Source organism: Entelurus aequoreus, linkage group LG14 (assembly GCF_033978785.1).
Source record: "Entelurus aequoreus isolate RoL-2023_Sb linkage group LG14, RoL_Eaeq_v1.1, whole genome shotgun sequence".
NCBI lineage: Eukaryota > Metazoa > Chordata > Actinopteri > Syngnathiformes > Syngnathidae > Entelurus > Entelurus aequoreus.
In genome coordinates, this window is record NC_084744.1 from 1,350,729 (window position 1) to 1,363,168 (window position 12,440).

The following is a 12,440-nucleotide window of genomic DNA, read 5'->3' on the forward strand; positions in this document are numbered from 1 at the left end:
AAATTCCACAGTATTGTGGACATCTGTGTTGGTGAATCTTTTGCAATTTGTTTAATGAACAATGGAGACTGCAAAGAAGAAAGTTGTAGGTGAGATCGGTGGAGCGGCGGACTACAGCAACAGCAACACCAGGAGGTTGTGTTGTGTTTTGAGCAGGATAGCAGACGCACTACAGTGAGTACAGCTTTGGCTTCCAAACATTTGATCGCTTGCCCGTACGTGCGTGTCGATATGTGCATGTCACGTACGTAACTTTGGGGAAATATATGTTTCTTGCCGACTCTGATGGCGGCCGGGGTGTCATCAAAAGCGTACAACGCCCGCCGCCGCATCTAAGTTAGCTTCTATTTTTTTTAGCTTCGCCAAGCTGAAAAATATTAACCGTGTATTTACATGTTCATGGTTTAATAGTATTGTTGATCTTCTGTCTATCCTTCCAGTCAGGGTTTTTTTTATTTAGTTTCTATCTGCATTTGAGACTGATGCTATCACGTTGGCTACGTGGCTAGGTTAGCTTCTATTTTTTTTTAGCTTCGCCAAGCTGAAAAATATTAACCGTGTATTTACATGTTCATGGTTTAATAGTATTGTTGATCTTCTGTCTATCCTTCCAGTCAGGGTTTTTTTTATTTAGTTTCTATCTGCATTTGAGACTGATGCTATCACGTTGGCTACGTAGCTAGGTTAGCTTCTATTTTTTTAGCTTCGCCAAGCTAAAAAATATTAACTGTGTATTTACATGTTCAGTCACTGTGAATGTCCATTTCGCGTTCTCGACTCTCATTTTCAAGAGGATATAGTATCCCAGGTGGTTTAAAATACAAATCTGTGATCTACAATAGAAAAAGGAGAGAGTGTGGAATCCAATGAGCCAGCTTGTACCTAAGTTACGGTCAGAGCGAAAAAAGATACGTCCTGCACTGCACTCTAGTCCTTCACTCTCACGTTCCTCATCCACGAATCTTTCATCCTCGCTCAAATTAATGGGGTAATTGTCACTTTCTCGCTCCTTATCTCTCTCGTTCCATTGTAAACAACGGGGAATTGTGAGGAATACTAGCTCCTCTGACATCACGCTACTTCCGCTACAGGCAAGGCTTTTTTTATCAGCGAGCAAAATTTGCGAACTTTATCGTCGATTTTCTCTACTAAATCCTTTCAGCAAAAATATGGCAATATTGCGAAATGATCAAGTATGACACATAGAATGGATCTGCTATTCCCGTTTAAATAAAAAAAATTCATTTCAGTAGGCCTTTAATATCTGTTAGCCTCTAATGCGTGGCTTAGAGATATTCATGTGTGGCACGCATTGAATGTCTCTGCTGCATTGGATCAGTCTCCTTGCTTTAACAGCCAAAAGCTTTCTGACCTCACTAATGCCTTGCATCGTCTATATTAGACATATAACAACGGGTGGGTGGCGGGCGGTTGTGGTTTTGATAAAATGTTAGTTTGGGTGGATGGCGGGTGGATGACGACTTTTGTGATGCAGTTGCGGATAAAATAATTGCCTATCCGCGCATCTCTATTCCATTGTTTACTGTTCTTGTCCAGATGAAGAACATGTTCACCAGGTAACCTGAACCACGGTCAAACACCACTGCATTGGAAGGTACATGCAACGTATACACACTTCCAATTGTGTTTGCTGACTCACCTTCATGCGAGTCCAGTCTTCGTTGTAAACAGTCTGGTCGCCATGGTCTGTGGAGTTGAGGTACTTTGCTCTGAAGTCGTCTCCGATGAGGCGGAGGTGCTTGGCAAACACCATACTGCGGCGGCTCTTGGTTGAAGATGCAAAATACATGATTTGCTTCAAATGCCAAAGGGAAATGTCCCCTCCACCGTGTGTAGTGTCAATGTACAGGTCCACACCTCATGGACAGAAAGATGCCCTGAACCAGGGCTGTCCTCACTTATATGGTGGCCACTATACCCAGTCAAAATACTCTTTTGGGATGCAAAATGAGTGGCCGCATTAAACAGATGGCCGCTAAAGAACATCATGTCATGGCTGTCTGGAGTTTACAATCATTTCTACAACTCTTATTTTTTTGTGATGTAGTGATTGGTGACAAAAAACATTCATGAAGTTTGCTTCTTTTATGAATTTATTATGGCTCTACTGAAAATGTGAGGGTGAAAAGTATACATACAGCAATGTTAATATTTGCTTCCTTGGCAAGTTGACCTGCAATAAGGCGCTTTTGGTAGCCATCCACAAGCTTCTGCTTGACCACTTGACCACTTTTGGTAGCCATCCACAAGCTTCTGCTTGACCACTTGACCACTAAATTGCTGCAGTTCAGCTAAATGTGTTGCTTTTCTGACATGGACTTGTTTCTTCAGCATTGTCCACACCTTTAAGTCAGGCCATTCTAAAACCTTCATTCTAGCCTGATTTAGCCATTCCTTTACCACGTTTAAGGTGTGTTTGGGGTCATTGTCCTGTTGGAACACCCAACAAGACCCAACCTCCGGGCTGATGATTTTAGCTTGTCCTGAACAATGTGGAGCTAATCCATACTTGCCAACCCTCCCGTTTTTAGCGGGAGAATCCCGTTATTCAGCGCCTCTCCCGACAACCTCCCGGCAAAGATTTTCTCCCGACAAAATCCCGGTATTCAGCCGGAGCTGGAGGCCACGCCCCCTCCAGCTCAATGCGGACCTGAGACTGAGTGGGGACAGCCTATTCTCACGTCCGCTTTCCCACAGTATAAATAAGCTTGCAAGTTCCAAAACGAATGGAAAAAAGAATTTTAGTTGATCCAGGACAGTTGGAAGGGGAAGGTGTATGTTGCCTGTAAATATGTAGAACACACTTCTCCATTGAACACGGTGGCTGAAATGATTTCTCAGTCATGAACTGAGAAGTTGAACAGGACAATACTGCCATCTAATGGATAGATAACTCAAGTATTTATTTTATGTAAATAAAATAAATATATATATATAGCTAGAATTCACTGAAAGTCAAGTATTTCATACATATATATATATATATATATATATATATATATATATATATATATATATATATATATATATATATATATATATATATATATATATATATATATATATATATATATATATATGAAATATATATGGAATACTCGAGTTGGTGAATTCTAGGGTAAATAACCACGCCCCCCGCCCCCAACACCCCCTCCCCCTACCCCCCACCTCCCGATATTGGAGGTCTCAAGGTTGGCCAGTATGAGCTAATCCTACTTTTTCATTGTCCCATTTAAAGCACCAAGATACTACCACCAGAGCGTAATACTACCACCACCATGCATGATGGTAGGCCTGGTGTTTCTGGGATAAAAGGCCTCACCTTTTCTCCTCCAAACATATTGCTGGGTATTGTGGCCAAACAGCTCCATTTGTGTTTCATGTGACATCACATGGACAAAGATAAGACCTTCTGGAGGAAAGTTCTGTGGTCAGATGAAACAAAAATGGAGCTGTTTGGCCACAATACCCAGCAATATGTTTGGAGGAGAAAAGGTGAGGCCATTAATCTCAGAAACACCATACCTACCGTCAAGCATGGTGGTGGCAGTATTATGCTCTGGGCCTGTTTTGCTGCCAATGGAACTGCTGCTTTAAATGGGACAATGAAAAAGGAGGATTAGCTCCAAATTGTTCAGGACAAGCTAAAATCATCAGGCCGGAGGTTGGGTCTTGTTGGGTGTTCCAACAGGACAATGACCCCAAACACACCTCAAAAGTGGTAAAGGAATGGCTAAATCAGGCTAGAATGAAGGTTTTAGAATGGCCTGACTTAAAGGCGTGGACAATGCTGAAGAAACAAGTCCATGTCAGAAAAGCAACACATTTAGCTGAACTGCAGCAATTTAGTGGTCAAGTGGTCAAGCAGAAGCTTGTGGATGGCTACCAAAAGCGCCTTATTGCAGGTCAACTTGCCAAGGAAGCAAATATTAACATTGCTGTATGTATACTTTTCACCCTCACATTTTCAGTAGACACATAATAAATTCATCAAAGAAGCAAACTTCATGAATGTTTTTTGTGAGCAACAAGTATGTGCTCCAATCACTACATCACAACAACAACAAGTATGTGCTCCAATCACTACATCACAACAACAACAAGTATGTGCTCCAATCACTACATCACAACAACAACAAGTATGTGCTCCAATCACTACATCACAACAACAACAAGTATGTGCTCCAATCACTACATCACAACAACAACAAGTATGTGCTCCAATCACTACATCACAACAACAACAAGTATGTGCTCCAATCACTACATCACAACAACAACAAGTATGTGCTCCAATCACTACATCACAACAACAACAAGTATGTGCTCCAATCACTACATCACAACAACAACAAGTATGTGCTCCAATCACTACATCACAACAACAACAAGTATGTGCTCCAATCACTACATCACAACAACAACAAGTATGTGCTCCAATCACTACATCACAACAACAACAAGTATGTGCTCCAATCACTACATCACAACAAAATAAGAAATGATTGTAAAGTCAAGACAGCCATGACATGATGTTCTTTACTAGTGTATTTACACTTTTGATCGCGACTGTAGGTATATATGTATGTGTACATATGTATATATACAGTATATACACTACGGTTCAAAAGTTTGGGGTCACCCAAACAATTTAGTGGAATAGCCTTCATTTCTAAGAAGAAGAATAGACTGTGGAGTTTCAGATGAAAGTTCTCTTTTTCTGGCCATTTTGAGCGTTTAATTGACCCCACAAATGTGATGCTCCAGAAACTCAACCTGCTCAAAGGAAGGTCAGTTTTGTAGCTTCTGTAACGAGCTAAAGTGTTTTCAGATGTGTGAACATGATTGCACAAGGGTTTTCTAATCATCAATTAGCCTTCTGAGCCAAAACATTGTACCATTAGAACACTGGAGTGATAGTTGCTGGAAATGGGCCTCTATACACCTATGTAGATATTGCACCAAAAAGCAGACATTTAGATAGATAGATAGATAGATAGATAGATAGATAGATAGATAGATAGATGGATGGATGGATGGATGGATGGATGGATGGATGGATGGATGGATGGATGGATGGATGGATGGATGGATGGATGGATGGATGGATGGATGGATGGATGGATGGATGGATGGATGGATAGATGGATAGATAGATAGATAGATAGATAGATAGATAGATAGATAGATAGATAGATAGATAGATAGATAGATAGATAGATAGATAGATAGATAGATAGATAGATAGTACTTTATTGATTCCTTCAGGAGAGTTCCCTCAGGAAAATTCTAATTCCAGCAGCAGTGTACAGAATTGAGATCGAATTTAAAAAAGTAAATAATGGATGCAGCTACAATAGTCATTTACCACATTAGCAATGTATAGAGCAGGGGTCACCAACGCGGTGCCCGCGGGCACCAGGTAGCCCGTAAGGACCAGATGAGTAGCCCGCTGGCCTGTTCTAAAAATAGCTCAAATAGCAGCACTTACCAGTGAGCTGCCTCTATTTTTTAAATTGTATTTATTTACTAGCAAGCTGGTCTCGCTTTGCCCGACATTTTTAATTCTAAGAGAGACAAAACTCAAATAGAATTTGAAAATCCAAGAAAATATTTTAAAGACTTGGTCTTCACTTGTTTAAATAAATTCATTAATTTTTTTTACTTTGCTTCTTATAACTTTCAGAAAGACAATTTTAGAGAAAAAATACAACCTTAAAAATGATTTTAGGATTTTTAAACACATATACCTTTTTACCTTTTAAATTCCTTCCTCTTATTTCCTGACAATTTAAATCAATGTTCAAGTATTTTTTTTTTATTGTAAAGAATAATACATACATTTTAATTGAATTCCTTATTGTAGCTTCTGTTTTTTCGACAAAGAATATTTGTGAAATATTTCTTCAAACTTATTATGATTAAAATTCAAAAAAATGATTCCGGCAAATCTAGAAAATCTGTACAATCAAATTTAAATCTTATTTCAAAGTCTTTTGAATTTCTTTTAAAATTATTGTTCTGGAAAATCTAGAAGAAATAATGATTTGTCTTTGTTAGAAATATAGCTTTGTCCAATTTGTTATATATTCTAACAAAGTGCAGATTGGATTTTAACCTATTTAAAACATGTCATCAAAATTCTAAAATTAATCTTAATCAGGAGAAATTACTAATGATGTTCCATAAATTATTTTTTAAATTTTTTCAAAAAGATTCGAATTAGCCAGTTTTTCTCGTCTTTTTTTCGGTTGAATTTTGAATTTTAAAGAGTCGAAATTGAAGATAAACTATGTTTCAAAATTTAATTGTCATTTTTTTCATGTTTTCTCCTCTTTTAAACTGTTCAATTAAGTGTAAATATCATTAATTATTAATAATAACATAGAGTTAAAGGTAAATTGAGCAAATTGGCTATTTCTGGCAATTTATTGAAGTGTGTATCAAACTGGTAGCCCTTCGCATTAATCACTACCCAAGAAGTAGCTCTTGCTTTCAAAAAGGTTGGTGACCTCTGATATAGAGTGTATTTCTTTCAAGTTAAGACTAGTTTAAAGTTATCTTCATTGAAAAATAAGGACATTTCAATGTGACCCCAAACTTTTGAACGGTAGTGTATGTTAAAACTGCTAACTTGTTGTTTTATTTAACTCAGGAAATCCCACAGGTGTAACATAAAGCAGTGTTTGGACTTACATCCCAGTAATCCTTCCCAGCATAGTGATCATGGAGGAGAGTCTCTGCTCGGTCAAGCATTACTGAGCTGCAGACGACACAAAACAGGTTTTACCAGCCAGGACTGCCACCTGTATTGTCACTTATCCAAGTTACACAGTGGATTTCTGGTCTGATATAACACTGTCCGTGTGAGGTGTCATCTTGCTTGGAGGACTCACGTGGCTGAAATGTTCTTCTGCAGAACCGGAACCATGATGGAGGCGTGGCCTTGTGCCGACATGCAAGTCACATTTGCAGCTCTCGTCTCTTCAAAGCCCCAAAACCAGCCTCTTGGAACGAGACGAAGACAGGATGAGAGAGCAATTTAAAAGGGGACTGTCATGGACGAATATTCACTAGCTCAGTTTCAGTATTGCGGTATCATTCATACGGGATTTTGTCAAGAAGGTGTGATGGAAAACGTCAGCCCCTTCAAATGTATTTAGTTAACAACTACATTCACTGGTATTATCATAGCAGTGATACAGGTCTGTGATTATGTTTTGTTTTAGTCATGTTCGGTTTTGGACTTTTTGTGCACTTTTATTTGTCACCATAGCAACCATTAGTTTCACCTGGTTCACATTGTCATGTCACGCACCTGTTCACGGTTAGAGTCACGCACCTGTTTTCACTGATCATGTCACTATATAAGCTTTTCTGTTTCTGTTGTTCGTCCTGGATGTGGCCAGTCCGCGGGCGTCCGCCACGCCAGGAACGCCCGCCTCCTCGTCGGCCATGGATATGGCCATTCCCGGGTTGCCCACCTCGTCAGGTACAGCGGCGGTCTACGCGTCGCCGCCACCTGATCCTGCCCCGGTGGATTCGGGGACACCTGGTCTGGCGACCCACCGCCATGTCCCCCTCCCGCCCTCCCATGACTCTCGATCCTGCCTTGTTTTGTTTGTTTTGGACATCTGGGATCTGTCCGTAAGGGGGGGGGGCTCTGTCATGTCTGTGATTATGTTTTGTTTTAGTCATGTTCGGTTTTGGTTTTGGACTTTTTGTGCACTTTTATTTGTCACCATAGCAACCATTAGTTTCACCTGGTTCACATTGTCATGTCACGCACCTGTTCACGGTTAGAGTCACGCACCTGTTTTCACTGATCATGTGACTATATAAGCTTTTCTGTTTCTGTTGTTCGTCCTGGATGTGGCCAGTCCGTGGGAGTCCGCCACGCCAGGAACGGCGACCTCCTCGTCGGCCACGGATGTGGCCACTACCTGGTCGGCCGCCACGCCAAGTGCGCCCACCTCCTCATCGGCCATGGATATGGCCATTCCCGGGTCGCCCACCTCGTCAGGTACAGCGGCGGTCTATGCGTCGCCGCCACCTGATCCTGCCCCGGTGGATTCGGGGACACCTGGTCTGGCGACCCACAGCCATGTCCCCCTCCCGCCCTCCCATGACTCTCGATCCTGCCTTGTTTTGTTTGTTTTGGACATCTGGGATCTGTCCGTAAGGGGGGGGGGGGGCTCTGTCATGTCTGTGATTATGTTTTGTTTTAGTCATGTTCGGTTTTGGTTTTGGACTTTTTGTGCACTTTTATTTGTCACCATAGCAACCATTAGTTTCACCTGGTTCACATTGTCATGTCACGCACCTGTTCACGGTTAGAGTCACGCACCTGTTTTCACTGATCATGTCACTATATAAGCTTTTCTGTTTCTGTTGTTCGTCCTGGCGACATCACACACACTCCTGCCACTCTGTTCACCCTCATGATCCATGCTGCTCTTTTTTATGCCCCTCTTCTCATGTCAAGTAAGTTTTGTTATTGTTCATAGTTTTTTGCCTTTGTGCTATAGTGTTTTATTTTCATAGCCACGTTTTGTACTTCCGCCTTTGTGCGCGCTTTTTGTTAATCCCCTTTTGAGTTAAAATATTAAACATGTCCTCACCTGCACGCCACGTATGGTCCAATTCATTTGCACCAATGGAGAACCAACCACGCCACAGACCGAGGCATGACAACTACATTCACTGGTATTATCATAGCAGTGATACAAGATTCTGGCCAGGGAATCCATTATTATTTGTGTGAGGGTAGTTTATTTGTTCAGAGGCTTTACAGCGCACTGTGTAATTCTACAGCAAATAGGCTTTGTTGTTGTGTTATTTGGGTCATGAACAGATTGTTGATCCATTGTTATGTTGGTAGCATGGTAGGATGGTGTTCAGTTACAGAATAGTGAGCAGGAAAAAAAATAATCTTGCATTACGATCATGCTTTGTTAAATTGACCTTGTAATGTAATCTGTGATATTCCTACCTAAACAAATATTTTCAGAAATAAAATTGATATTGTTTTTTAACATGCTCTGGATGATCGTCCACAATTACAGAATGTTTAGCAAGCTGAATATTAGACTTTATTGATCAATAGATAAGGTTCAAACGTAGTCATGCAGCAATATGGATACCATTAACTAACTAGTAAACGTTCGGGTAAAATTCTAGTACACAAAACCAATTTTCTTTTAAGTAATACAGAAATTAATCAGAGCTGTTTATCTATTTTATGGAGGAATATAGTTCATCATAGAAGTGGCACCCAATGTTATTAAAAAAGTAATGATTTTTAATCGATTGATTCTTAATGGAATCGTTTTTCCCAAGTATCGAATCGAATCGCGTGGTGCCCAAAGATTCACAGCCCGACTAAACATGGTGTAGCTCCTCTCCTCTGATTGCAGGTGCTCCTACAGCAGGAATACAAATGCAGCATTCCTATGAATACCATTAACTAACTAATATCAGGAGCATTCATTCGGGCACAAATATCACCCATTACATTACCAGACATCTTTGACAATCAAATCATGATCTGGTATCTCAGCATTAGGGGTGTAAAAAAAAGTGTTTCGAATTAATCGCGATTCTTGATCAATTCAGAAAAATCAAAAATCTTTTTTTTTTTTTTTAACCAAAAAATACGTCCTGTCCACTTTAGTAAATATTTGGGTAAAACTCTATTACACAAAAACAATTTTCTTTTATGTAATACAGAAATTAATCAGAGCTGTTTATCTATTTTATGGCGGAATATAGTTCATCATAGAAGTGGCACCCAATGTTATTAAAAAAAGTATTGATTTTTAATCGAGAATCGATTTTTAATGGAATCTTTACTCCCAAGAATCGAATCACGTGGTGCCCAAAGAGTCACAGTCCGACTAAACATGGTGTAGCTCCTCTCCTCCGAATGCAGGTGCTCCTACAGCAGGAATACAAATTCAGCATTCCTATGAATATCATTAACTAACTAATATCAGGAGCATTCATTCGGGCACAAATATCACCGATTACATTACCAGACATCTTTGACAATCAAATCATGATCTGGTATGTCAACATTAGGGGTGTAAAAAAAAAGTGTTTCGAATTACACGTGATTCTTAATCGATTCAGAAAAATCAAAAATCAATTTTTTCTTTTACCAAAAGATCTGTCCTGTCAACTTTAGTAAATGTTCAGGTAAAATTCCATTACACAAAACCAATTTTCTTTTAAGTAATACAGAAATTACCGTATTTCCTTGAATAGCCGCAGGGGCGCTAATTAATTTAAAACCTCCTGTCACTCCGGCGCTTACCAGAAAGCCTGCGGGATGGCCAAGCATGCGCTAATTATTTAAAAACCTCTTCTCACTCCGGCGCTTACCTTATCATGAAAAGCACATTTAATTAAAAAAACGTTATTATTGTCTTACCTTTGGGTATAAATGAGTCCATGCCAGCTCCTTTTGAAGAAAAGCATCGATATAGAAGTCTTCCTTATCTTTCTTCAGTTTTAAAAGTCTCTCTGTCTCGATGGAGATCTTCCTTTTAAGTATTACCTCCTACTTCGATTGAAAGTCCAGTTTAGAAAACTGTTTTATTTTAGATATGTAATCCTCCATGTTAAAAGTCCAAGCAAACAATGGCTGCGCACTCTTGCTGCCGGTTGTCTTCTTCTGCAGCACTCTTCTGCAGTACCAGCAGTCGCAAGAAGGATCACTAGCGCCCTCTACCACCAGGAGGCGGGAGTCATTTAATGACTCATATTTGACCCGGCGGAAGTGCCAAGCATGCGCTAATTATTTTGCGAAACGAGTTTGACCCGGCTGTAATTCGAGGCATGCGAATACCATATTCCCGGCGCCAATTCAAGGAAATACGGTAATCAGAGCTGTTTATCTATTTTATGGAGGAATATAGTTCATCATAGAACTGGCACCCAAAGTTATTAAAAAAGTATTGATTTCTAATCGAGAATCGTTTTGAATCGAGAATTGATTCTAAATGGAATCGTTACTCCTAAGAATCGAATCGAATCGCGTGGTGCCCAAAGATTCACAGCCCCCGACTAAACATGGTGTACCTCCTCTCCTCTGAATGCAGGTGCTCCTACAGCAGGAATACAAATTCAGCATTCCTACAAAACACAAATAATGGCAAGACGCCAACGCACTGCAGGTAAATGTTTTTGGTGTCATGGAAAGTGTGTTTAGGTACGGTTTGTGTTGAAAAAACAATGTTAAAAAAACTTAATTCAAGCCAACTAATTGTCCAGTAATGGCAATAAAAACTTAAAAATGATCAGTTCAGGTTACATTTATTAATTATGAAAAATTATATTTATCTGCGATTAATTTTGAGTTAACTATGAAGAAATACTTAAAGTGAACACATATAGACATTACAGTGTCTTCAAAGTGTGCATGATTTGAGTAAAATAGAGACTTTTGTCGAGTCTAGAATCAATTACACATGTTTAAAGTTCAAGTTAAATTACCCATGATTGTCACACCCACACCTAGTGGTTAGAGTGTCCGCCCTGAGATGGGTAGGTTGTGAGTTCAAACCCCGGCCGAGTCATACCAAAGACCAAAGACCAAAGATGCAGGGAGGTAATGGCTCCCATGTTTATAGTCTTTGGTATGACTCGGCCGGGGTTTGAACTCACAAGCTACCCATCTCAGGGCGGACACTCTGCATTGTTTGCATGAATTTACGAACCATGTCTAAGAGCCAATGAAGTTCCTAATTGGCGGTTTCACTGCAAGACGTTAAAGGTGTGACCGATTTGTAGTGCTGGTGCGGCATTACCTGTAGTAGCCATGTTTGTCTTTGTTGTACATCAGCTTGTCGACGCACGGCCGCTCATCCACTTTCTCCTCCCATTTCCCATCAGTCCATCCCTCTGCGTAATTTTGCAGGACCACAACTCGATCAATGAACGGACCTCCGTTCTCTGGAATGAAACCGTTCCAACAGAGTCCGTGATGTGGTTCAGGCCAGATTGCCCCAACAGAAACCTCACCTGCAATGAACTCTTCATACTCGATCACAGGAACGTTGGCCTGTAAGCTGCTAAGACTGAAGAAGTGGCTCCAAGGGATGCGTAGCTGGTGGATGTTGGGGCTCTGCCAGTGGTACAGACGACCCCAGGGGGGCAGCACCAGGACCCAGTCGTCGCCGTGCTTCCTCAGAGATTTCACCAGGGACGCTACGCGGATATAAACATCTCTTCGCAGGTTGAAACCCTCCGGGGGGTTGACGTCGTATAGAAGGTATCTGGGATACAAACAACAACCAACACTGTTTTCACACTTGCTGAACCTCTACGACCATTTTACCATCTCAGGTAGGGTTGCCAACCGCCCCCTACTTACAACCATCAATTACGTATTGAGCTGTCAAGGGACGCACTTTGTC

At 40.5% G+C, this 12,440-nt stretch overlaps 1 protein-coding gene across 1 annotated transcript in view; it reads right to left on the reverse strand.

Moving 5' to 3' along the window:
* pofut2 (protein O-fucosyltransferase 2) overlaps window positions 1-12,440 on the reverse strand; it is a 28,751-nt gene that overhangs the window by 12,085 nt on the left and 4,226 nt on the right. The window contains exons 2-6 of the mRNA XM_062068729.1: window positions 12,046-12,299; window positions 11,832-11,976; window positions 6,918-7,028; window positions 6,718-6,784; window positions 1,661-1,786 (exon numbers count right to left, since the gene is read on the reverse strand). Of these exons, the coding sequence (XP_061924713.1) occupies window positions 1,661-1,786; window positions 6,718-6,784; window positions 6,918-7,028; window positions 11,832-11,976; window positions 12,046-12,299 (703 nt within the window). The remainder of the gene's footprint in view (window positions 1-1,660; window positions 1,787-6,717; window positions 6,785-6,917; window positions 7,029-11,831; window positions 11,977-12,045; window positions 12,300-12,440) is intronic.